Source organism: Chlorocebus sabaeus, chromosome 8, assembly GCF_047675955.1.
Source record: "Chlorocebus sabaeus isolate Y175 chromosome 8, mChlSab1.0.hap1, whole genome shotgun sequence".
Lineage (NCBI taxonomy): Eukaryota > Metazoa > Chordata > Mammalia > Primates > Cercopithecidae > Chlorocebus > Chlorocebus sabaeus.
Genome location: NC_132911.1, coordinates 38684985 through 38712608, shown reverse-complemented (window position 1 = coordinate 38712608; position 27624 = coordinate 38684985). Strand labels below are relative to the sequence as shown.

Sequence of the window (27624 nt, the reverse complement as noted above, 5' to 3'; positions counted from 1 at the left end):
TCGTGCATTGGTGTGCACGTGCAGATGTCTGTGCCACCACCACACAATAGCCCCCAAAGGTCTCCACATCCCCCTTCATCCTCCCCATCCCCAAAGTGACTCCTTCTCTTTGCATTCTATCAGGAAAAGACATGACCAGTAAAACAAAAATTCTCAAACCTGCATCCCTATCCTGTCCTGTCATCCCAAAACAAACCCTCCTTTGTTAGATGTGTGCAGGAGACACCTACAAGGGAAACCGTTCATGTCCTGGTGCACAAGGGCAAAAAGGGTATAGTGATATGAGGGCAAAAAGGGTATAGTGACAAGTGCCCAAAGCGAACACCTCTCTAATGTGTGCTCTACCTGCAAACTTACTAGCACTGCCTCCCCACTTGACTTCTTCCAGTTACTTGACAATCTGGTGGTTTCCCAAGAAAAAGACAAACCCATCCTTGGTCCAAAAAGATCACCACGATAAGGACTCCAAGAAGCTTCCAGAAGGTTCATTACAAATATCAGGGCTGGCCTGTTCCACAAGCTTAATTATTGAGGGAATTAAATGACCTCAATTAGGAAAAGCTGTTGAAATAGGGCCGGACGCATAGAATGGGCTCTGTAAGTAGCAGATACTATTGTTGTTTTCATTGTTATTATATGATATGAGAGAAACAAATGAAGCCTTAAAAACCACCATTTACAGATAAGCGCATTGTCCTCTCCATAAGATCTTTTCTCGGTTTCCTCATCCTCAAACTGCAGATAATTCCTACCTCAAAGATCAAATCATCCAGATCGAATAAGATCATGTATTTGGAGGTGAAAAAAAAGGTTATTTTGAATTTGAATGAGATGGACGTGACCGTCCATTAGGAGAAAAGCATTTATTAGAGATTTTCCTCCTAGGGAAACAAAAGATGATTTGGTAGGAGGCATATGAACTGAGGGAGAAAAAGTCTCCTGTGTCACATAGGAGATCTGACATTTTCATTAAACAGTCAGGAACATCCCCAGATGACAATCTGATAATCAGTTTCCAGGAGTGTTAAGCTATCTCCATGATCTTTCCAGCAGTCTAGTGAAATGCTCCCCACCATGTCAAATGCTGCCCCCACAGGCCACAGGCCACCTGCCTGACTGCACTTTGAAGTACTGCCTCCCCACAAACTCCTTCTCCAGGACCTGTCGCACAGCAAGCCCAGGTGTCTTCACCCAGCCTCTGCTTAGCAAGAAATCACAGAATCACAGAAAACTAGGAATATCTTGATTCAGATGGGCACTCAAGTGCAAGAATCAAAATACCAACTATTATTCTTGGATGACTACCTAACACAATTTGTTATTTTTTCCCCGTTTTCCTTTTTGCAAGTAATAAGGACTCATTAAAGACAACATAGAAAATAAATGTACAAAAATAAAAAACTGAAATCGGCTGGATGCTGTGGTTCAAGCCTGTAATCCCACAACTTTAGAAGGCTAACATTTAGAATGTGGGAAGATGGCTTAAGTCCAGGAGTTCGAGACCAGCATGGGCAACAGAGCAAGACCTCTTCTCCCTAAACTTTGCCAAAAAAAAAAGGAAATAAGAAAAAAATTAAAATCGCTTTAAAACCTCACAAAATTCTAAAATAACAACTGAGAGCAAATCCAGTCTTTTTGCTATTCATTTTTCTTTGTTTTCCAAAATACAAAGATACATTATATCTTGATTTTTTTTTTTCAGTTAATAATAGAAGGATTTTTCCATGTTATCAGGCATCTTTGTAAACATTTTCAGGGGATCCAAGTAGATATACTATGGTTCACTCACCTAGTCCTCTAAAACAGTGGTCCTCAACCTTTTCAGCATAGGGATCGGTTTTGTGAAAGACAATTTTTCCATGAATGGGGAGTGGGATGACGGGTGGTTTCGGGATGAAACTGTTCCACCTCAGATCATCAGGCATTATATTCTCATAGGAAGTGCACAACCTAGATCCCTCACATGCACAATTCACAAGAGGGTTCACAGTCCTATGAGAATTTAATGCCGCTGCTGATCCGACAGGAGGCGGAACTCAGGCGATAATGTTTGCTCTCCTACTGCTTGCCTCCTGCTGTGCGGTCAGGTTCCTAACAGGCCATGGACCAGTACCAGTCCACAGCCCAGGGGGTGGGGATCCCTGCTCTAAAATATATTTTGAATATTCCCTATTCTCCTCTTATATAAATAATGCTGCTACTCACATCTTTGGGGATAAAGCTTTTTCCATATTTAGGAATATTTAGGAATCCTCAGCTCCCAAGGCAATTACTAAATTAAAGAATTCACACCCTTTTAAATCTCTTGTTACATCTGGCCAGAGGGATTTCTGGCCAATAATATATATTTCATTTGCCAACATTTTTGTTACATGCCCCCTTGCTAGAATTAAATATTATAATTTTTTAAATCTTATCAATATGATAGGTAAAATAATTAAATCTCTTTCTTAAAACATTTAGTAATTAGTGAAGATGGAAATTGTTTACTAGTTATATTTCTTCCCTAATTCTCTAATTCCTTCTTAAGAACATTTTTTGGTCAGATAACCTAGATAGTAACTCAGCCATGAAGATAAACGCTACCCCCTAATAAATGTTATTTTAAAATACTGCTCAAAAAGAAAATCAGATATTGCAATTAATTCCATATGAGAAGAAACAATATTATTTTATTGAGATAATTACAACCTTTTTTTTTATTTTTTAATTTTTTTTGGAGCAGCGTATCCTGGCCTCAAGCCATCCTCCTGCCTCAGCCTCCCAAAGTGCTGGGATTACAGGCATGAGCCGCCAGGCCTGGCCTATAAATCTCTCCTAGTAGTTTCAAGAACTGGGATTCATGAGAAACAAAAACTCAACGAAACTTCAAAATTGTATGCAAAAATTATGGTTATGTACATATCTATTTTTATGGAAAGCCTGTGCTTAGCTTTTATCAAAATCTTAAAACCACATCACAAAGTAGCTTCATGAACCAGAGGTTTAAAAAAAAAAAAACCATAGCTGAAGTCTACCCACCCATGATGAATTACCATGAGACTAAAAACATGCTTTAAACTCAGTAAAACAAAAAAGGAAGCGCCAAGGTCATAGCTTCATCTCTTCCTGGTGTGCTTATGTGTGTGCACCTGTTTCTGGAGCTTGGTTCAAAAGAAAAAGTAGGGTTTCTGTCCTTGAGGGCAGTTTTTGAGATGAGTGGGACAGAGGGTATTAAAATGAGTCGTTGCAGCCTGCAGTTTTATCGCAGTTCAGTGAGATTCTATTGACTATCTAACATAAACCCAGCACTATAATAGATACAATGGTTTGAAGCAATGAATTCTAGAGGCCATAAAGGCTTCCATATCTACCTCTGGTTACTGCCATTGCTGCTATCCAAAATTTTTAGGCAACTCCTCCTTCATTCTATTCTCCACCTCTGCAGCCCTCCTTTCCCAAGAATTAATCCTATCTCTGACACAGCCCTGCCGCATATGGTTGTGTAGATTGCACACTACATAGTTCTAGGTGACATCATTCACCCTGTAGTCTAAATTAAACAGTAGTATCCAAAGAGCTCTAATGCAACACTCTGCAACTCACTTGAGTCCACATATTGCTACCCTTGTCCTGACATAGCACCCTAGTTCTAACAATGGGGCTTATGCCAAGCTAAGCCCAGTTTGCACCACATTTCTCATTTTGAATAATTAATTTCCCTCTTGATAAACTGCCTAATTCCCTTGACCTTCTATGAATGGGAAATGGGGAAATGGTGACCTCTGCTTGCCTAGTATCTCAAGAATTGAAATGTGATTTTGAACTTTTGCCCAGAACTGAGAACTGTTTACCTGCTGACAAGCTTGCTGAAATCGCTGGCCTTTCTACCTGCTTAGACACCTGGTTACTTCCAGATCTTGGATTTTTGGTCACCATGATCCATTTGCCAAGACACCCAGTTACCCCAAGTTGGTCTTTCCCAATAGAGTCAGACTTTCCTGGTTGTCTGTGATCACACCCGCTACATCATGGGTTCTGAACCAGGCTGCTCTTATTTTTGTCTTTTCTTTTGGTTTACTTTTGTTTGTTTTTGGAGACGGGGGTCTCACTGGGTTGCCCAGGCTGGTGTCGAACTCCTGGGCTCTAACAATCCTTCCATTTTAGCCTCCCAAAGTGCTGGGATTAGAGGTGCGAGCCACTGCTCCAGGCCTGGACCAGGCTGCTCGTAAACAACCCAAGTTGGCAAGTCTTGCTCCAGCACCTGGTGCTTCCTAGTTGGTTCCATAATTCATTGGATTTATTATGATCTTGCACAAATAATTTACCTCAAAGCCTTCATTTTCCTGTGTGTAAACTGGAGATAATTTCAGAGACGGCTGAGATTTAAGTGATAAAATTACACTATTTATAGTACTTATACTACTACAGTACTTACACTAAAGTGATAAACTTTAACTTATACTACCTGTAAGTTGCTTAGCACTATGCCTGGGACATCTAGGTGCCCAAAAAATGGTAGCTTTTTGTTAACAGAAAAGACTAGTACAGTGTGAGAAATCACAGGGTACAAATTATACATAAATGTGACATCTGAGTTAAACAGTTAAACGACCAATACCTAAGTGGTTAGAATCTAACCCAAGTCGTGCAGCATGCCAACATGGCACAAGTATACATATGTAACAAACCCGCACGTTATGCACATGTACCCTAGAACTTAAAGTATAATAATAAAAATTAAAATTTAAAAAAAAAAAGAATCTAACCCAAGTCTTTCTCTTCTGTCTAGGGAGTCTTCTCCACCACGATCTGCCTGCTCTTTGGTCTAGCTCTCTTAAATACTCAAGATGAACGGTTCTTTCTGGCAGATTTACTGAGCATAACCTTGGGGAGCAGGTCAGAAGGACACTTTGGCATGGTGGGTAAAGCTGCCAGCACCTTAGGACCAAACTCTACCAGTAGTAATGTTCTTTCACCTGTTGTGTAAAACACAATCTTTATTTATTTATTTATTTATTTTATTTTTTGAGACAGAGTCTCACTCTGTTTCCCAGGCTGGAGTGCAGTGGTATGATCTCGGCTCACTGAAACCTCCGCCTCCTGGGTTCAAGTGATTCTCCTGCCTCAGCCTACCGAGCAGCTGGGATTACAGGTGTGCACCACCACACCCAGCTAATTTTTGTATTTTTAGTAGAGACAGGGTTTCACTATGTTGGTCAGGCTGATTTCAAACTCCTAACCTCGGGTGATCTGCCCGCCTTGGCCTCCCAAAGTCCCAGGATTACAGGCATGAGCCACCGTGCCAGGCCTAAAACACAATTCTTACTTAAAACAAATGACTGACATACAAACTGTCAGTTAAACTTATTCAGAGTTAGGTATTTGGTAGATTTTTATCCCCAAAATGAGTAAGTTTTGAGCTTTCAAAGCAAAAACTAGAATTTCAAAAAAACTTCCAGCTATCTCCATGAGCTTAATACTTTTCTACACTCAAAGACTGTTAATGGTATTAGTGGTGATATCTTAATGATGTGATTTTGGATAGTACATAATAAAACGTGTCAACATTTTGAATATCTGCATACCTCAGTGAGACCATTATTTTCCAAATGACCAGTACATGCTGTTAAAAACCATGCATGGATAAAAAGTATCTATTCAAAGTGCAAAACTGACCAACGGATTTTAATGTAAGTATAAAACTTTCTTGATATGGCTTCAGATTCTACATTGCACCTAAACATTAAGAAATTAACATTTGTCAAGTTTTGGTATAGAATCAAAGAATATCCACAATTACCTAAAAAGGCTATTAAAATATTCCTTTTTTCCAAATACACATCTGTGTGAGGCCAGATTTTCTCCATATTCTGCAATCAAAACAACATATGGCCACAGATAGAATGCAGAAGCAGATAGGAGAATCCTGTTGTCTTCTATTATGCCAGCCATTAAAGATAGATGTGCAAAACTGTAAAAACAATACTATTCTTGCTATTTTTTAGAAATACATTTTTTCACAAAATCTTGTTTTGTGAACTTATAATGAGTTTACGATTGCCTTTTTTTTTTTTTTTTTTTTTTTTTTGAGACAGGGTCTTTGAAAGGTCTTGATCTGTCACCCAGGCCAGAGTGCAGTGGCGAGATCATAGCTCACTGCACCGTCAAACTCCGGGGCTCAAATGATCCTCCTGCCTCAGCCTCCCGTGTAGCCGGGACTACAGGCGCATCCCATGGTGCCCAGTTTTATAGTTGCTATTTTTAATGAATTGATAAATATTTAAAATGATTTTTAATCTATAATCTTCTCTTTCCATTGTTTTTGAGTTAGGTGCTATGAACAGATTTGTCCTCCCTCTCGTTTATTTATTCTGTGTGACACTAGTGTTCGCTTATTCCAGAAATGTGGGAAGCAGAAGGCAATGGAAAATGGGGTGATTAGAATCTTCTGGTAACTGTGCGTACACTCATGTAGATTATCTTTGAAACATTTTTTGGTTGGGTTTCGTGTTCCCCAAATTGCTGTCTTCAGTCCAAAGCTCTCTCCTGAACTCAACCAGCACAATCATTCACTTAACAAATATTTATTTAGTGTCAGCAACATGCCAAGCAGTGTGTGTCCACAATGGTCTTCATAACACGTCCCCTTGGATGTTCAGCAGGCACTGTAAACTCTGAACCACCCATGCTAACCTTGTGTTTCCTCCCATGCTCCTGTCACAATGACTGGTGCCATGAGCCACTCTGAGGCTCGGGCCAAACATCTGGGCATTCTCCTCACCTGTCCTCTCTCCCTTCATCCAACCGACTCTCAAGTCCTGGAAAATAGACCTTTTTACCATCTCTCAAATTTTCCACTTTTCTCCATCTACCCTCATTCAGGCTTCCTTTATCCCTCACTAAATTATTAACAACAGCCTTCAAACTGTTCTCTCTCATCCTATCTTAGCCTTTTTTCCTCTGTCCCCCACACTGCACAGGGCCAGGCAATCCTTGACAGTGTGTCATTAAAAGGGCTGGGGTTGAAGATCATCATCTCCATTTCACAGATGAGGAAAAGAGGCTCTGGAAGTTAAATAACTTGCCCAAGCGATATTTTTAAAGGCAAGGCAGATCAGATCACGCCCTCTGTTTAACCTCTAAGGGCATTAATTCTTTTTTTTTAAGATGGCGTCTCACTGTGTCGCCCAGGCTGGAGTGCAATGGTGTGATCTCGGCTCACTGCAACCTCCGCCTCCCGGGTTCAAGCGATTCTCCTGCCTCAGCCTCCCGAGTAGCTGGGAATATAGGCACCCGCCACCACGCCCAGCTAATTTTTATATTTTTAATAGAGAAGGGGTTTCACCATGTTGGCCAGGATGGTCTCGATCTGTTGACCTCATGATCTGCCCGCCTCGACCTCCCAAAGTGCTGGGATTACAGGCATGAGCCACCGCGCCTGGCCTCTAAGGGCATTAATTCTAAAGATAAAATATAATCTCTTCAGTAAGGCATATAGGGTCCTCCGTGCCTAACTGTCCAGCCTCCTTTTTGCCCTATGCTCCTTTTATTACCAGGCTTTAAAAAAATACCTGCTATTTCCTTTGCCTGGGCCACTTTTCCCCCCAACAGACAGAGCTTAGCTGTATCTTTCTTCAGGAACCCTCCCCTGACTGCCTAAGACTGAGTGAGGAGCCCTGCTCATGGTTCACATTTCAGGCTAATGGCAGAAGTACTTATCACACCTTTTGTGTGTGTGTGTGTGTGTGTGTGTGTGTATTCCCCTACCTGTGGAGGACCTGTAATACATTTTGATTACTGTCACATTCTGCATTTCCTGCTGGGGTCACTTGACCTCCTAAATTTTTTCTCAATTTGCATACATTAGATCAACTCTTTGTGCTGTAAAGTCAGTGTCATACAGAATCGTTTCCCTATCTGCAAACTCCCTTGTGCTCCATCTCCCCCAGCACTCCCTCCCCTGCACCATGCCACAGTTTAACTGCCTATGGTCTTGACGAGCTCTCTCTCTCTCGGGTTCAGGATCTGTTCTGTTTAACCTGGTATCCCCCGTCTGAGACAAAAATGCCCAGCCCTCTGAGGATGCTCTACAAATATCTGTTGAATGTCAGAACTACAAACTTGTGGTGCACCTACAGGTTAACCCTTGTCCCTGAGTGGCAGTGGTGCTGAATTAGTCGCTCTGATGCCCACGGCAGCCCTTTCCACAGCTCCAGTTCGCTCCCAGGCCCCCACTCCGCTGTCTCCTCCTGGATGGCATGTGCTTGTCCAAATGGATGTAGCTCTGAGAGGACTAAGTTACTCAAACGCCTGCCGGGCTCGGGCGGAAGGAGTCGTGACAGGAATTGCTGCCCAAGAAATGGGAAAGGGGACCAGCCCCTCGGGGAAGGGAGACTGTGTAACAGGGAGCGACACTCGCAGCAGAGAAGAAAGGGCGGCGGGAGCTCGAAAAGCTTTAGATGGGAAACCCCACCTAAAACCAACCTGCTTACTTGTCAGTGTTTTATTTCTGATTTTTTTTTTTTTTTTTTTTTTTTTTTGAGACAGTCTCACTCTGTCACCCAGGCTGGAGTGCAGTGGTATGATCTCGGCTTACTGCAACCTCTGCCTGCCGGGTTCAAGCAATTCTCCTGCCTCAGCCTCCTGAGTAGATGGGAATACAGACGCCACCACGTCCAGCTATTTTTTTTGTATTTTTAGTAAAGACAGGGTTTCACCATGTTGACCAGGCTGGTCTCAAACTCCTGACCTCAAGTGATCCGCCCACCTCGGGCTCCCAAAGTGCTGGGATTCCAGGTGTTGAGTCACCACGCCTAGCCTTAAATGTCAGTTTTAATACTAAAAGTCCAGCATCACCATGAGGCTGTGAATCAAGGCACTCTCTGTGTACTGCTAGGCAGGCTGGGTTAGGACTTGGCCCTGAAAGTCTAGTTAGTCCCTGCTTGGAAATCTGCCTTTCTAGTTCCTATGACTTTAGAAGGAGTTGGGAGAACTCCAGAGCTGTGGGTGGAGGGGAGAAGCTCCTGATAAGTGAACCATCAGAGCCTGAACAATGGCTTCCTCTGTGCAGCTGGCTCTGCACCTGGTGCCTGCACAGGGCCCTCTGTGCTTTTGTCCTTCCGCACACAGTGATGTCCACACACAGACGAGACTTATAAATACCCTCCAAAGGAGAAGTGAAATCACTGACCAGTTCTCCTTTTCTCTGCTTAGCTGGAGCCCAGCAGCTGAGAGCAACTGGTACACACTCACATTCCTCAGTAGAGCGGCGCAACCCGCTTTCATTATTTTATGGTTGGGAAGCTTTTGGCAAACATCCTGTTTAGGATGAAATGGGACTCAGATTGACTCTCAGGGGCTAAATTTACTGCCTAGAAACTTCAAGCAAATGAAAAGAGAAAGCAAAGGAAAGGACAGGGCCTATCAGTGCACCATTCACAGAAACGGAACGCTGGAGTCTTCTGGAAGGGAGCATTTTACCTGTACGTAGAAGGTCCTGGAGCTTGTTATTATTTCAAACAGGTTGTCCCTCATTAGGAGATCACTAGACAGAGAAAGAGAAAGAACGTTATGGCGTGCTGACATACACACAGAGGACTCAATATGTCCTGTTAAGACCCCAGTGCCCTCTACCATAAAAAAGGAAGATGGGTGGGGGGTGGTTCCAAGCCATTCTTCCTTCAGCTCCTGCCTTGAAAAACACTCCAGGGGTTGCCTCTAGCTTCATTTCCCAGAGGGTCTCAGGAGGCTTTGCCATCCAGATGGACCCTCCCCAGGCCCCTCTCCCACCAGCAGTTCTAACAAGCTCCTTTCCCTCCAAAACCTCCTGCCTAATATCCAACCCCCCCACCACCATCTCCTACAGTTTCCTTCTTTCCTGCCTCCCTCCTTCCCTCTAAGGTGTATGAGGTGCTTCGTGGGAAGCACCGTTTCGGGTGCTTTTTTGCAGATTATTTCATCTAATCTCCACAACAGCCCTGGGGGGCACTTAAGACTTCCCCCATTTTACAGATGAGGAAACCCAGACCCACAGAGTCAGAGCTGAAATGACTCCTCCAAGTTACCAGAGATTTGGAACCCAGGTCTGACTCGAGAGTCTCTGCTTTATTTATTTATTTTTTTGAGACAGGGTCTCACTCTGTTGCCCAGGCTGGAGTACAGTGGTGCAATCATGGCTCACTGGGACTACAGGCACATGCCACCACTCCTGGCTAATTTTTGTGTCTGTCGTAGAGACATGGTGTTTCCATGTTGCTCAGGCTGGTCTTGAACTCCTGAGTTCAAGCAATCTGCCTGCCTCAGCTTCCCAAAGTCCTGGGATTACGGGCACGAGCCACAGAACCCGGTGAGCTTGTGCTTTTAATTACTCCACTGCCACTGGCCTCTCCTAAGGAAGCCAACTCTCCACTCCCTAAACCGTCTCCTCCATCCACACAGCAGCCCCACCAACTTCACTCAGCTCCTGCTCCTTGCCTCACTGTGTGGGGCCCAGGAGACAAAGAGCTAAGGAGGAGGAAAGCAAGGGGAGAGGAGATGACTTCAGAGCACTCCTTCAGGGGACACTTGTGGGTTTTGGAAAAGAAATCCTGACTTCTGCAAGGAAGAGGGCAGGGAGTAGCTGATGCTCAGTGACAAACCTCAAAGCAACCCAAGTTATTTCCCATTGTTAAATGCCTGCCACATATGTCCCCAGCCACTGTGGGGAGTACATAAGGAGTAAAAGATCTAATTCCTACGCAATGAAAGAACATAAGGGCCAGGTGTGGTGGCTTACGCCTGTAATCCCAGCATTTGGGAAGCCAACGTGGGCAAATCACTTGAGTTCTAGGCCAGCCTGGGCAACATGGTGAACCTTGTCTCTACAAAAAAAATACAAAACTGAGTTGGGTGTGGTGGCACACATCTATAGTCCCAACTACTCAGGAGGCTGAGGTGAGGAGGATCACCAGAGCCTGGGAGGCAGAGGCTGCAGTGAACTGAGATTGCACCACTGCACTCCAGCCTGGGGGACAGAGCAAGACTCTATCTCAAAAAAAAAAAAAAAAAAAAAAAAAAAAGAACATAAGGAAGCAAAACTGTAGCATCAGATGTTAGATTGTGTGTGACATGCCAAGAGTTGGAAAGGACTGATCACAGGTGGGGTCGGCTTCATGAATGAGAAAGCCTGCAAGAAAATGGCAGGGGCTCGGCCAGTGCCACAGGTACCTGGGCAAAGGAGTGCATGAGACCAGAGAGCCATGAGCAAGAACAACAGGACAGGGGCCAGACAGACCTTGAGTGAATCCTGACTACACGTAGGGAAGAGATGTTTGAAAATGTTGTGAAAACCTTGGGGAGCCTTTGTGACCCCAAGTATAAAACAGAGATAAATGAGAGGACCCCCTTGATCAGGCTGGTCACTACAAAGACCAGTCAGTTATAAAGTACAGAAGGCATCTGGCATCATGTGTGTCACAGAATAGTCACTTGAAGCACATTTCACCAACTATGATTACTTTCTGAGTTTCTGAATAAAAAATGCTTCTTTCTGGCTAAAATGTCTTAACCTTTCAAATTCTACTCATGAATAGCCAGTAAAGTTACATAAACAACTACCAAGGAGGTGAAAGAAAAGCAGGTGGGAAATCCCCACTCCTTTCACATCTACTTCTCAGGGTGGGAAGGGTGGGAGGGGGCGAGGGATAAAAGACTACGCATTGGGCACCGGGGACACTGCTGTGGACGGGTGCACCACAATCTCAGAAATCACCACTGAAGAACTTTTCCATGCAACCAAACACCACCTGTTCCCCAAAAACTACTGAAATTTTAAAAAATTTAAAATATGTGTATGTGTATGTGTGTATATGTGTGTGTGTGTGTGTGTGTGTGTGTGTATATATATATATATATATTTTTTTTTTGAGATAGAGTTTCACTCTTATTGCCCGGGCTGGAGTGCAATGGTACGATCTCGGCTCACTGCAACCTCTGCCTCTCAGGTTCAAGCGATTCTCCTGCCTCAGCTTCCCAAGTAGTCGGGATGACAGGCGTCCGCCACCACAACTGTCTGGCTTTTTGTATTTTTAGTAGAGACGAGGTTTTGCTATGTTGGCCAGGCTTGTCTCGATCTCCTAGCCTCAGATGGTCCACCCACCTGGGCCTCCCAAAGTGCTGGGATGGTGGCTGTGAGCCACCAGGCCTGGCCTAAAAAGATATATATATATATTTTTAAAACAGCACCAGGCTACATGGAGCCTTTCAACTCAATTCAATTCACCTGAACAAATATTCATTGATTATCAAGATGTCCTAAACCCCTGGACTGGGTTCCAGGGAAGCCAAGCAGTTTAACAGGCATGGAAGCTGTGGAGCCCCAAGGACCTCCTTCCCTGCTAGTCCCTGACTGCTTTAACTCAGTTTAGTGTGACTCTGGCAGAGTCAGAGAATTAGGGAAAGTTCAAGGCACTCTTAGGATTTAACCCTAAGTTTCTTATGGTTCTCTAAGCTTCCCCCGTGTGCCCAGGTGGTCTCACATCTGCAAGGGCCCTCCACGGTCAGGTACAATCAAGGATCTCATCATGCCCAATCTTTCCTCTGCCTACTTCTGGAGCCATACTTCTGGAATTTCCATGTAGAGCTACTTTCCTGAATTATAAATAGTCACTGGGAACCTCTGTACTCTGCAACTGCCATTTGCAAGACTTAGGAGAATGCTTCTGTCTCTGCCTCCTTGGGTCACACAGCACGCTGTTTTCATGCAAGACTGTTTGTGCCTTCATGGGAGAAGAGTCGGCCTGCTGTGAACAGCTTTCCTGATGATATCTGAGGGTTCTGCTTGCACAAGCCGTGAGACGGAGGGACACAAACACCCAGTCTCTAAAGACTGCAGATTGGTGGCCAGAAAGAGGGTTTCTGGATGCCCCAATACCCTTGGGGTCTCTAAAGATTAGCTCTATAGGCATCTGTATTTGGTGTTGGACCTGGGAGATCCCTTGCCAAGTTCCAAACTCATCCTATGTAATACAACACTTGGAAGGTAACTATTTCCTAGAGGACAGAGGAATCCCTTTAAAATACCTGTTCTTCTTTCCCAGTGGGAGTAACACAGAGATGCTATGAATCACCTGTGTTAATGGGACATCAGGGTCAAAAGGAGGAGAAAAGGCATAAGAAGGTCAGGGAAGAGGCACTGGTACAGTGATCTGACCAGAAGCACTGAGGTGAATGACCTAGAGGCCTGGTCTCTCCTCTTAGCCTGAGTTCCGCTAGGAATTGAGCACTTAATCCTAATACCTGAGAAGCTCTGGAGCCCCACTCTTTGTTTCTATATGCTTTCTTTTTGCCCACCAGAAACTATTATATGGGCCTATCTGCTTAGGAGCCAGAGTAAGGTATGGGAAGAGGGCAAATGTGCCCAGGGTGGTCTTCTCCCCGTGTTAGCTTGGATGCAGTGAGTCAGTCACAAGGTGTGTGTTAGGCTCCTCTGCCTGGCTCTTGGAAGCTCATGACTCTTGCATAGAGTCTCTGAAGGGTGGTAAAGGGAGATTTAAGAGGACAAATGGAGGTTTGGATCAGAAGAGAAAAAACAGACACAATTACCCAGACTTGACTAGACATTCATGGGTCTTGAGAACATCCTTAAGAAATATAGTGCGCAGTGGTTCTCGGTCCTGGTGGAAAGAACAGAAAGACAGGTAAGTGAGGCTGTCTGTGACATATCATGACCAAGATCAGCTGACGAATACCCCTTTCTCAGAGATGGCTGCCTAAAATCAGGTTGACAAATAACCTGGTCTCAAAATAATCAGCAAGAGAAAAAAAAATCTGACTGGGCAGAGTGGCTCGTGCCTGTACTACCAGGACTTTGGAAGGCCAAGGCTGGAAGACAGATTGAGGCCAGGAGTTCAAGACCAGCCTGGGCAACATCGTGAAACCCTGTCTCTACAAAAAATCCACCACTGTGCTCCAGCCTGGGCGACAGGTGACAGAGAAAGACCCTATCTCCAAAAACAAGAAAAAAGACAAAACAAATCTAAGAAGATGCTGTGTAGCTGTGATTCTGACCACACAGCAACTCACTGCTGAGAGGACACTTTACTGTCACTGTAAAGATGTGTGCACAGAATGGATGGAGATAAGACAGAGGTGCCTTTGAAGTCTTTGTGTGCCCACATCTCCACTCATGCACACTCTCCTGTAGGTGTGCATCTGTGCACCTCTTAGTTTCCATGACCTCTCAGAAGGGCAGCAAAGCTACTACAAACCTGCTCACACTTGAAGTAGCAGATGGTAAAGTCATCAAGTGCAAAGAAGCGACGTTTCCAGCTCTTCCGCTGTAATAAAAAAATAAAAGGCAGAACATTAGCAAGAGGTGCCCAGCATTGTGGAGGGTGTTCTCATGCTAAGCTCCCAGAGACCCAGCCCCCTGGAAATCCGGCCCCCACATTCTTCATATCAGGCTTGACACCTCTGACAGGCGGGGGCCAATGGTCAGACCCCAATGGTCAGCCAATGGTCAACCCTCAAAGGTGGAGGCTCCATGGAGGACTGAGGCACCTCCTGTCAATCTCCTCTCACCTCTGCTATGTCTACAGCCACTGGTTCTGAGGAGTCACCAGAACCCCAGTTTAGCCCCTGTGCTGACACTCACCACATTCCCTTGCTTCACGCAGTAACCACTCTTAATGAGGGGAGGCCCGGTGGAAGCACGGCAGCCTGACGTGGGGATGTAACTCTGAGACCTTCGAAGGATGGCGTGGGACCCAGGCTCACTCCCTTCCTGCCCATCCCCACCGTTCTGCAAGGAAACAGTGTCAGGATCAGCGCCTCCCTGCCTCTATGCAGCCATAGCCCCATCCACCTCCCCCTGCCTGAATCTCTGGCCTCTTTGCCCTAAGTCAAAGAAGAAATAAATGGTGGGCACAGTGGCTCACGCCTATGATCCCAACACTTTGGGAGGCCAAGGCAGGAGGATCGCTTGAGCCCAGGAGTTCTAGACCAGCCTGGGCAACACAGTGAGACCCAGTCTCTGCAAAAAAATTAAAAACTGTTTTAAAATTTTTGTTTAATTTTCATTTTAAAATTTAAAAATTAAAAAAAAGAATTACCCAGGCGTGTAGTCCCAGCTACTCAGGAAGCAGAGGTGGGGGGATGGCTTGAGCCCAGGAGTCTGACGCTGCAGTGAGCCATGATTGCACCACTGCACTTCAGTCTGGGCAACAGAGTGAGACCCTGTCTAAAAAAATTAAATAACAACATGGCAAAACCCCATCTCCACCAAAAAATAAAAAAACATTAGCCAGGCACGGTGGCTCATGCCTGTAGCCCCAGATGAGGTGGCAGGATCACTTGAGCCTGGGAAGGCTGAGGTAGGAGGATTGCATGAGCCTAGGAGGCGCAGGCTGCAGTGAGTCGTGATCATGTGTATCTGCACTTCAGCCTGGGTGACAGAGTGACACCCCATCTCAAAAAAAAAAAAAAAAAAAAAACTGACACAAATATAAATAATTAAAACAGGAAAATAAACCTTTCCTTTGCTCTGTCATGCACTTTACCGGGTACTTTCACAGAATCAGGGAGGTTGGGCCAACCCAGGAGAAAGGGAAAGACAGAGAATGTGAACCAGGAGGGACACTGGGCTGGTTTCCAGCCTTGCTTGCCTTCCTCTATCCCATTTCCTACAGGTTTCACAAACCCTCTCTTCTGTGTCTCCTGTGTCCAGCACAGAACTGCACAGGCCATTCGGCTTCAAGATGCAGTGGCCTCCACTTCTGCACTGCTGTCACTAACACCCATGAATGGGGCTGTAACATGCCCTGTACTTCCCTGATGGCTCCCACTGGCACCAGCTCCCCTCCAACTCCCACCCTCCTTTTCCCCAGTACAGTGCTCCAAGCACATCACAGACACACCATGGACACTTCTATACCCCCACTCCCCCCGCAGCCCCAGTCAGGCCCCTCACCTGGCTGATGGGTGTGTGAACCACCACCCCTCCGATGATCTCCGTCTTGTAGGCCACCTGTGGCTTCTTCTCCAGGGCTGGAGGAGCTGCTAAGCTCTTGAGAACTTCAGTGGTCATGGGTAGGCCCCCACCTTTGGGTACCTGGGGAGAGCGGCAGCAACAGTCAATGGGGAACAGAACGTTTAGGAAACATGGGGAGCCCAAAGCAGAATGGGGGTGCCGTGAGAAAAGCTAATGTGCCAAATTACAGTCAGACTTGCAGGTCCTCCCCAGGCCTTCCGCAGTCCAAATCTGAATATGAGCGTCTCAGCCAGCAACGCCCTCCCCCAACACAGATACAAACTGACTCCAGGAATTTCTTGAGCACCTACTTGTGAGCCAGCCCTTCCCTGGCTAGAAACCAAAGATAAAGTGACAGCGAAACACACGTGGGTCCCCACCCTCATGGCACTTACATGCTAGTAGGGGGAATGACAAAAAAATACATAAAACAAACAGAGTAATTACAAGTGGTGGTGAGTGGCACAAAGAATATCAAGGGAGCTGAGGCAGCGCACAGCAGGGGACCTGCTGGAAACGGAGTGGGCAGGGAGGTCTCCAGAGGAGGAGGCAGGGAGACACTCAAACGGCAACCTGGAGGGTGAACAGGAGCTGGAGGCCAGGTCTGGGGCCTCACACCTGTAATCCCAGCACTTTGGGAGGCCAAAGCAGGAGGGTCACTTGAGCCCAGAAGTTCAAGACCAGCCAGGGGAACATAGTGAGATCCCGTCTCTACTAAAAATGGAAAAAAAAAAAAAAAAAAATAGCCAGGTGTGGTAGCACATAGCTGCTCAACAGGCCAAGGTACGAGAATCTCTTGAGCCCAGGAGCTGGAGGCTGAGGTGAGCTATAATCACACTACTGTACTCCAGGCTGGGTAAGGGAGACCCTGTCTCGAAAAAAATAAAAAATAATAAACTAAGAAAAGGAATCAGGAACACGAAGCTGGGAGAAGTCATTCTGGGCAGATGGAACAGGTAAAAATGCATGCCTTTGTAGAGACAGAACAAGGGGTCCATGAAGTCTGGAGCCAGAAGGCGTGTGGTATAACCCTTCATCTCTCACAAACCACCTGAGCGACCTTTGGCAACCATCAGACCTCTCTAGGCCTAAACCGTCTCATGTATAAAATGAAAAGAGGAATAATATTTATCATAACCATTGTTGTGGTTATCAAATGATAGAATATATTAAATGCTTTAGAAACACAACTAAAAGAAAAACATATTACAAAATATTTTAATTAAGGCTTCCCAGGTGGTACTAATAATTATACACAGAGCCCTTTTGGAAGAATGAGTTATCTTTGTTCTTCCTTGACAGAGATATGGTACCACAGCTGATCAAATCATCATACAATTTTGTTGTTGTTGTCGTTGAGACAGAGTCCCGCTGTGTCACCCAGGCTGGAGTGCAGTGGCACAATCTTGGCTCACTGCAAGCTCCGCCGCCTGAGTTCACACCATTCTCCTGCCTCAGCCTCCCAAGTAGCTGGGACTACAGGCGCCTGCCACCATGCCTGGCGAATTTTTTCTATTTTTTAGTAGAAACGGGGTTTCACCGTATTAGCTACGATGGTCTCCATCTCCTGAACTTGTGATCCGCCAGCCTCGGCCTCCCAAAGTGCTGGGATTACAGCTGTGAGCCACCACGCCCGACCCATCATAGAATTTTTATGGTTAGCTGGAAATCACAGGCCAGAGGTTGCAAATTGGTGGCCCACCCACCGACTTTGCCCAAACAATGTTTTGTTAGTCACATGCAGTGTTTTTTAAAATCTGCATCTAAGTTTTGGGATATTTCACAGAAAAATCCAGATTTTCAGCTCTGCAGCAGTTCAAAATGCATTCCATGTTTGCACAGTCTCTACCATTCTCCCCAGCAGAATGGGAGAGGCCAGGGGTCAGATATCACTTATCCTCATTCTTGTTCTCATGTTTCTTCCTCCTTGCTCACTTCACTCATTTACACTAGAGTCTGCAAATGCTGAGGAAATCTTTCATTTTGTTAGAAAGAAAAAAAAAAAAAAGAGGCCCAGAACAGTTGAGTCATTTACCCAAAGCCAGGATTAACAGCTAAATGTCGGCCAGGCACGGTGGCTCATGCCTATAATCCCAGCACTTTGGGAGGCCGAGGGGGGTGGATCACCTGAGGTTAGGAGTTCAAGACTAGCCTGACCAACATGGTGAAACTGTCTCTACTAAAAATACAAAAATGAGCTGGGCATAGTGGCGGGCTCCTGTAACCCCAGCTACTCAGGAGGCTGAGGCAGGAGAATCGCTTGAACCCAGGAGGCAGAGGTTGCAGTGAGCTGAGATCACGCCACTGCACTCCAGACTGGGCTATAGAGCGAGATTCTGTTTCAAAACAAAAACAAAAATACGGCTGAATGTCTACTAAATCCTGACTTCCCACCAGTGCCCCAGCATCACAATACCCCACCTTTAGGAGAATGCAACACCCTACATCTATCTGCCAGGATGTCACCAGGACTTCGAGAGAAAAGCTAAGGTCCTCTCCCACTTCTACAGCTTTCAGAGTCAGAAAGACCTAAGGATCCAGACCCTTTCAAGAGCTCAGAGCTATATGAGAGCCCTGTCATTTAGTGTCTGTTCAAAACAATAAGAGCACCCTGATTATGCTGGGCCCCCACAAAGATGACGAGACCTTCTCTTCCTGGACTGCCCACTCAGTTTACATAGACAAGGATGTCCTCTGCCCCCTCCCTACCTCTCCAAATCAGGCCAGAAATTCCGCCTTCTATTTTCCTTCTGGCTGAGAGATACCAACAGTTACAGTTTTTTTGGGCCTCCATTCAGTGCCAGGCAATGCACTGATAAGCTCTTTGCTGCACTATCACTAATCTTATCAACCAGGCATGATTTTCTCTTTATAGATGAGGTCAACTCAAGCTCATTAAAATCAAGTGATTTGGCTCTAGGACTGCCTGACTCCTTGTTGCTACATGTCACGACCTACCTAAGCTACTCTTTCTCATTTTCTGTGAGTTCTGTTATTATGTAACCACATTTTTAGGGATGTTGATTTTTAGTTGATATTTAGTGATTAAAATCACCATGGAACAGGCAGAAATTTCCCCTAAATGACCCAGATGAATTCCTGAAACCCAGCAAAGAAGGAGGGAATTAACTTTTTTTTTTTTTTTTTTTTGAGACAGAGTCTCACTCTGTTGCCCAGGCTGGAGTGCAATGGCGTGATCTCAGCTCACTGCAACCTCCACTTCCTGGGTTCAAGTGATTCTCCTGCCTCAGCCTCCCAAGTAGCTTGGATTACAGGTGCCTGCCACCATGCCCAGCTAATTTTTATATTTTTACTAGAGATGGGGGCTTCACCATGTTAGCCAGGCTGGTCTTGAACTCCTGACCTCATGATCTGGCCTCCCAAAGTGCTGGGATTACAAGCACGAGCCACTGCGCCCGGCCAGAAAGTAACTTTTTAGAGTTCCTAGTGGCCAGAAAAGGAAGAACAGAAGCTTGGCTGCTGTTTCCTCTCAAAATCCCGAAGAACACTGTTTGTCACCGCTTATGCTCCAGTGTCATGCACTGCTTCAGATCAACATGCAGAGCCTTTCCAAAGCTGCTTACACTACCTGAGACTTCTTTAAGAGATGGGGTGTCACTCTGTTGCCTAGGCCAAAGTACAGTGGTAAAATCATAACTCCCTGCAGCCTCAAACTTCTGGGCTCAAGTGATCCTCCTGCCTCAGCCTCCTGAGTAGCTGGGAATACAGGTGTCAGCCACCAGGCCTCACTAATTTTTTTTTTATTATTTTTATTTATTTATTTATTTATTTTTGAGGTAGAGTTTCACTCTTGTTGCCAAGGTTGGAATGCAATGGCATGATCTCGGCTCACTGCAACCTCCGCCTCCCAGGTTCAAGAGATTCTCCTGCCTCAGCCTCCCGAGTAGCTGGGGCTACAGGCATGTGCCACCACGCCTGGCTAATTTTGTATTTTTAGTAGAGATGGGGTTTCGCCATGTTGGCCAGGCTGGTCTCAAACTCCTGGCCTCAGGTGATCCACCCACCTCAGCCTCCCAAAGTGCTGGCATTACAAGGCTGAGCCACTGCACCCAGCCATTCATCCTCTCTCTTTTCATCACTCTCTCTTTTCACAGGTTTACCAAGGTTTATCAGAATAAGAAGCTAATCAGCAAAACTGCTTATAGGTCTTAATTATACTCAGGTTAGGTCTAGCAACACGAGTACTAGACATGTGTACACATTTCTTCTATACAGTTGTTCACAGGAACCCTGAGAAATCTGGGAGGATAATTTGCTGCAGCACGTAATAGTCACTATTGGAAGCCCCTCAAACATAAGCATTTCTGACTGTATGATACAGAAACAAACTTTTCAGCATACAAGCCATGATCTATATAAGCCAGGAGTCTGCCTGTCTTATTGATTAAAAGTCTAGTTTTTTCCAAAACATATAGTTTTCCCTCTCCATCCTTCCTACCCTCTTCCTTTCTTTTTCTGTATTTCCAAGGAAAAGGAAAGGAATTCTTCATGAGCCAACTCAAGGAAAAAGAGCACACTTGTAGGACAGTCCATGAACTAGCTCTGTGATGCATTTAAACAGAAGGCTTTTCCAGGACAGGGAGGCGGATGGCTTGGACTAACCCTGCAGGCAGCCTCTGAAAGTAAGAAGAGTATCCCCCTAAGCTGGGAAAAAGTTCTGCCTTCTCTCCCCACATGCTTTTCCCGTTACTTGACTTTTCACAGTCAGCAATCCATTTTCCAATCCTACCACATTCTGAATCAGCATCCCAGAATCACCCAAAACATGACCGACCGGGAGCCCTCCCAGGAAGCCCAAAGGGGATGCTCCATGAACTTCCCCTTGAACTTGATTCAAACTCAAACTCTCAGTTCAACTTGTGCTTGGTAAGCCAAGGAACAAGAAGAGGTGGGAGAGAACTGGGTACAGACCGGGCTCCTGGGAAAGTCCCCACTGCCATCTCGGTTTTCCCCAACCCCAACAAGGCCACAGCCTGGGAAGAGGCACTTTTACTACCCCCAGAAAACAGAAGAAACCAAACTTACGGTGATCTTGCTGGCTTGGTTTAGGGCTTCAACCCAGTCCTTCATATCTTTCTGGTCATTCGCTTGAAGGAAGTATCTCTGAGACAGGGCATTGATAACTACAAAAGCCACAGAAAAGAAGGGAAGATGTTCCCGGGTCAGAATACAAGCAACACAACAAGTCTCCACAAAGCTAAGGTGTTTGAGGGAGAAAGATGAGTGAACTCCACAAAGCAGAACAAGAAATCTCCCACGATGCTAAGTCATTTCCTTGGGAATTTAGGAAGCCCCAGGCCACACCTGCTCACTCTCTTTCCCACCTTTAAAAACATCCCATTGGCCACAGGAACAACACCTGACCATGTTAACAGCAGCCTCAGTGCGCTGTTCTGCAGTGATGAGGCTGCTGGTCTGCCGTCAACAAGACACAACTGTGAAGCGCATTCTGGCGGTGCTAATACGTTTACTGTCGTCATGGTATATACAGAATTTTGGACCCATGCTTGGTCTCCACTGGCACAACTAGTCTGGACTGGGAGTCTTGTCTGTGATTGGGAAATAGAACAAAGCTTTCCTGAGATCAAATCTAGCATCTTGGCCTCACTCTCAACCTGTTCTTTCCTCTGAGCATTCCATTAGGTCAACAATTTACTTCCAGTTTCATTATTATTACATATATATACTTTTAGATCTGATAACCACAAAACGTGACAGTCATTTCTGAGCTTAGCTATGAAATTTGCAAGAAATAGAAGAATGAGCGTACCAAAGAAGTTTGAACTAATCTGAAGTGGGGAGAGAGAACAGCTCGAGGGAATATTTTATTCTCTTAGCATAAGCTTGAACTGTAGGAGGTGAGTCTCATGGGGTAGATGGAGAATTCATCCCTTCATTCATTCATTTGACAAATATTTACTGAGCACCTACTATGCGCTAGGAACCATCTTTAAGTGTTGAGGATACCACAGTGACAAGGCAGAGGAATATCCCTGCCTTTGTAAAACTTACATTCAGGACCACCCGAGATAGGCAATAGAAACTATTTGTTAGCATTTGCTCATAGCACTTAGCACAGTTCTGAGAACATAGTAGGAGCCAAGTAACTATCTGATGATGGATTCATTGAATTCACTGACTGCTTCCTGACTTGAGGCACCTGTGCACGGTGACTCTGCTTCCTACACCATCCCCCAACATGTCACTCTTTGGGTAACTGAGACCCTCAACAGAATTCCCCTTCCTTTATCTTATCCCCTTCCTGGCACTGCCATCTGCCTCTCCTCTGAGTCCTCCATCGTTTCTGAGCACACCATTTCTCAGCTCTAAAATAAGGGTTTGCAGAAACTTCTAGTGGACATTTTGCACCTGCCTTGTGGCATCAAGAAAACTGAAATGCATATGGACAATTATTAAAAGAAATGATGATGGACATTGATATGGTTTGGATCTCTGTCCCCACCCAAATCTGTGTCCCCACCCAAATCTCATGTTCAATAAATCCTCAATGTTGGAGTTGGGGCCAGGTGGGAGGTGATTGGATCATGATGGGTCGTGAGGACGGTTTCTCACGGTTTAACACCATGCCCTGTGCTGTCGTGTCATAATAGTGAGTTCTTGTGAAATTTGGTTATTTAAATGTGCACAGCACCTCCCCACTCTCTTTCTTGCTTCTCCTCTAGCCCTATAGAGCCTGCAGAACAGTGAGCCAATTAAACTTCTTTTGTTTTTTTTTTGAGGTGGACTAGAGTGCAATGGTGCAAAATTAGCTCGCTGCAACCTCCACCTCCCAGGTTCAACAGATTCTCCTGCCTTAGTCTTCTGAGTAGCTGGAATTACAGGCACCCGTCACCATGCCCAGCTAATTTTTTTGTATTTTTAGTAGAGATGGGGTTTCACCATGTTGGCCAGGCTGGTCTCACTCCTGATCTCAGGTGATCTGCCCGCCTCGGCCTCCCAACATACTGGGATAATAGGTGTGAGCCACCAGGCCTGGCCAAGCCTCTTCTCTTTTTAAATTACCCAGTCTCAGGTATTTCTTTACAGCAATTCAAGAACAGACTGATACAAATATGCTAATTATACATTATGTACCCCATGAATATGTACAATTATTGTCAATTAAAAAAAAAACTAAAACCAAAAAAAAAAAAAGAAAACAGAAATGTTATTAGTCCCTGGACTTCTGTCCTTATGTTATTAGCAACCTTTGCAGCAAGACCAGGGAAAACAATATCACTTGACACCCAGGACCGTCACTGTGATTTAAGTCACTCATACGCACAGGGTATAGTCACATGTGATCACAGGACTGTCTCCAAGCAAAAGAGGAAGTTGCCATATCAATATTAAACGAGTCCCTCCCCTGGCTCAGTACTTACCAAAGCAAAATGGAGTTTTTGGTTTCTGCTTTGGGGTAGCTATGCTCACCTAAATGAAATAAGAAATAAATGAAACATGAATATGTTTCTTACAATGTTGAAAATTTCTTATTGTGAAATTTCTCATACATGTACATTAAACATGTCTACATTTTTTAAAAATAATAATTAAATGAAAACCCTGTACTCATCACCCAGATTACAAAACAGGCATTATCAGTCCTATTTCTTAGAAGCCCTGTGTGCCCCTCCCTGATGGAATCCCCACGCATCAGAGATAACCATTATCTTGAGGTCTGTTCATCTTTACAAACAGACTTTTGTTTATTATTTATTTATTTATTTAGAGATAGGCTCTCACTCTGTCACCCAGGCTGGAGTACAGTAGTGCAATCATAGCTCACTGCAGCCTCCAACTCCTGGGCTCAAGTGATCCTCCAGCCTCCACCTCCTGGCTATTTTTTTTTTTAATGCCCCTATGCCTCGCTAATTTTTTTAAAAAAGAAAAATAATTGCAGAAACAGGGTCTTGCTATGTTGCCCAGGCTGGTCTCAAACTCCTGGGCTCAAGCAGTCGTCCCACCTCAGCCTCCCAAAGTGTTAAGATTACAGGCATGAGCCACTGCGCCCAGCTCCAAAAAGACTTTTAAAAGCCACTAAGTTCTGACGGAAACCTATCCTGGCCTCATTCACATTAGCAAGATTCCCCTCCTCCCCTCCCCTTTCATCTGCCAACCCTCTCCCTAAATCATTCTCCAAGCTAAAGGCAATATTGTCACAAATGCAAGGATTCCAATCAGAACGCTCAGAGAGACGAAGCAGCAGGCTGCACGCTGCACTCAGACACACGGAACAATTGCCTTTGCATCTGCCCTGATGGCCTAACCATGAAAATAAGCACCTTCCAGGTGCCCAGAGAGGGGCTGATGGAATCGGAGAACATGCCTATACATCTCAGGGAAGGCCATGAAATAGAGGAGGTATTTCTACACCTCCTGTTGCTGCATTTCATCTTGCTCTGGCAATCCTACCCCTGGCATGTACACTCCTGAGTATCTGCATATGTGAACTCACATCATTCAGGCTCAAACAAAAGAAAAAAGAAAAGCAACTCACATTCCACCACATGCCCACAAAGATTAGGGACAATCCTTGATGGAGGCTGAGACTCCCTGGAGGGAGCCTCCACCACTGGGCCTCTAAAGAGACAGTCACGTTCCCATGGGTCCTAGGCCGGGGACTATTCACATGATGTCACAGTCCTCCCCTGGATACCATTCTCTCCATCCCTTTCCAGCCAAGGGTATTCTTCGATGTGTCCTCACCTAGGGGCTCCAGGAGTGGTTCCCACTTTATTTTATTTGTTTGTGGGTGTTTTTGGGTTTTCTTTCTTTGAGATAGGAGGCTGGAAGATCACTTGAGCCCAGAATGAGACCCTACCTCATTCTGTCACCCAGGCTGGAGTGCAGTGGTGCAATCACAGCTCACTGCAGCCTCGACTGCTCAGGCTCAAGTGATCCTTCCACCTCACCCTCCTGAGAAGCTAGACTACAGGTGTGTGCTACCACACCCAGCAAATTTTTCTATTTTTTTTAGAGATGGGGTCTCGCTATGTTGTCAAGGCTGGTCTCAACCTCCTGGCCTCAAGTGATCCTCCTGCCTCCGCCTCACAAAGTTCTGGGATTATAGGCATGAACCACCACAACCAGCTGGCTCCTACTGTACTGGGCAGCGTCATCAGAAGCCAGGTGCTAAAGAAAAAGTCCTGAATTGAAATGAAAGTCTCTTCCTGGCTGACAGCAGTTAGGGTCTAACAATGACTGACTCACCAGTCTGTCTAGGTTCTTACTCTTGGCTCTACGTTCTTGCTATACACCTGCCCAGATTCCTTAACCAAAATTAATATTGCCCCAAATAAATGGGAACTGAGGTAGCATTTTATAAAAGATCAAAAGAAGGTCAGGCAGTGAGAGACAGAGAGTCTCAAATGACAGGTGTTGAAGCTGAATGACCTCCACTTCCTGTTCTATCAAATAAAGGGTCATAATGCCATGTTTTCATAGGGTTAACATAAGGGTTAAATATGATAGTACAGGTAAGACAGCTATTCCTCCACAAAGAATCTGATCAACCCAGGAGGGATTATTTATAGCTTTTGATACCTCATTTCCTTTAAAGCCTCACTCCACAAATCAACACAGGCGGTGTCCCGCCTGGAACTACGGGCAAAACGCTGAGGGCCCATGAGTTTCTCTGGGCTTGCAAAGCTGTATGAAACCTGAAAACCTGGCCTCCTACACACAAAGTGAAGATGCTATATCTAGTGTTAATTAATGCCTACATAACATTATATCAACCTCCCTGACAATTATTTAAATGCATACAAGATATTACACAAGTAAACGTCATTAATTTTTCAATGAAACATTAAAAAATTTTTCATTTGAAAATAATTGGTACCGGGCTGGGCACAGTGGCTCACACCTGTAATCCCAGTACTTTGGAAGGTCACAGCGGGTGGATCACTTGAGGTAAGGAGTTCGAGACCAGCCTGATCAACATAGTGAAACCCTGTCTCTACTAAAAATACAAAATTAGCTGGGTGTGGTGGCACATGCCTGTAATATCCCAGCTACTTGGGAGGCTGAGGCAGGAGAATCGCTTGAACCTGGGAGGCGGAGGTTGCAGTGAGCCGAGATCCCACCACTGCACTCCAGCCTGGATGACAGAGTGAGACTCTGTCTGGGGGAAAAAAAAAAAAAAAAAAAAAAAAGGATACTTTAGATTTTCTTAGCTCACAAGAATCCTTTTGTGTGTGTGCAAGATGACTGCCCAGAAATTAGAGCCAGTTACAAACTGGATGAGTTACTCAGAGCCAAATCATTCCAAAAGTAAAATGACTAAAATCCTTTCAAATATTTTATATACATATTATGGCCAATTATATTTAATAAGGGATGTGCATTTCGAGATGTGAGGTGGAAGCCATAAAGCCTAAGAAAGACCTAAAAAGATGAAAATTTGAGCAAAGGTAAACCCACTTATCCCAAGTTCGGACACAGAGGATCCAAATTCCTCTGTGTGTCAACTCACAGGTAAGAGGACGCTGGTGGCTCCTTAACACAACAGCCCAGGCTCCTAGGCATCTTGCTTCCTGGATTTCTGACCCCCAGCCCCCCCATTCAATCTGGACCATGGCGTAGGCTTCTGTCCCGCTTACACCTGAGTATTGATCTGTCAGTAATTCATTTTCTTGCTTTGGCCCTCGGCATCCACATTCCCGCAGTCCTCTGGTCCGTAACTCCTAGTTGTTCTGCCCCTGATCTCAGAATAATCCTGACCCCAGCAGAACTGTGTTTGGCCATCCCAGCCCTCAGAACCCACCTATCTCATGTCTCCCCTTCTACTTCCAGCTTTATTTATTTATTTATTTATTTATTTATTTATTTGAGAGAGAGTCTTGCTCTGTTGCCCAGGCACTGGAGTGCAATGGTGCGATCTCGGCTCACAACAATCTCTGTCCCTCCGGCTTCAAGCGATGCCTCAGCCTCCCAAGTAGCTGGGACTACAGGCACCCACTGCCACACCTGGCTAATTATTTGTATTTTTAGTAGAGATGGGGTTTCGCCATGTTGGCCAGGCTGGTCTGGAACTCCTGACCTTAGGTGATCCACCCACCTCGGTCTCCCAAAGTGCTGGGATTATAGGCATGAGCCACCACGCCTGGCTTTTTTTTTTTTTTTTTTTTAAGAGATGGGGTCTCACTCTGTCTCCAGGCTGGAGTGCAGAGGTGCAATCATGGCTTATTCAGCCTCAAACTCCTGGGCTCCAGCGATCCTCCCAACTCAGCCTCCCAAGTAGCTGGGACTATAGGCACTCGCCACCATGCTCAGCTAATTTTTATTTTTTAATTTTTTTTTGTAGAGACTGGGTCTCGCTATGTTGCCGAAACTGGTCTTGAACTCCTGGCCTCCCAGAGTGCTGGGATTACAGGCATGAGCCACTGTGCCCAGTCTACTTCCAGCTTTAGAAGGACATTGAAAAGCTGGGTACTCCAAGACCCCTTCTGGCTTATTAGGAGAATTGCCTTTTCTCTGAAAAACTCCTGTTTGTCACTGACTAGAGAGAGCACCACAGGCAGACAGTTTTCACTGCTTGGATAACAAATGCTCATTTTGACTACAACTGATTCGCCAGCCTGTGCTGTGAGAATGCTACCCATGGGTTTATTATG

The 27624-nt window shown here is 45.2% G+C and overlaps 1 protein-coding gene across 4 annotated transcripts in view; it reads right to left on the bottom strand.

Annotated features, from left to right (window-relative positions):
• PLEKHA2 (pleckstrin homology domain containing A2) overlaps window positions 1-27624 on the bottom strand; it is a 91410-nt gene that overhangs the window by 6558 nt on the left and 57228 nt on the right. For all 4 annotated transcript variants that reach the window (XM_007962239.3, XM_007962238.3, XM_007962237.3 and 1 more), the window contains 7 exons: window positions 23392-23440; window positions 21035-21132; window positions 15929-16069; window positions 14615-14761; window positions 14229-14297; window positions 13564-13634; window positions 9463-9526 (listed from right to left, as the gene is read on the bottom strand). In XM_007962239.3, the coding sequence (XP_007960430.3) occupies window positions 9463-9526; window positions 13564-13634; window positions 14229-14297; window positions 14615-14761; window positions 15929-16069; window positions 21035-21132; window positions 23392-23440 (639 nt within the window). The remainder of the gene's footprint in view (window positions 1-9462; window positions 9527-13563; window positions 13635-14228; window positions 14298-14614; window positions 14762-15928; window positions 16070-21034; window positions 21133-23391; window positions 23441-27624) is intronic.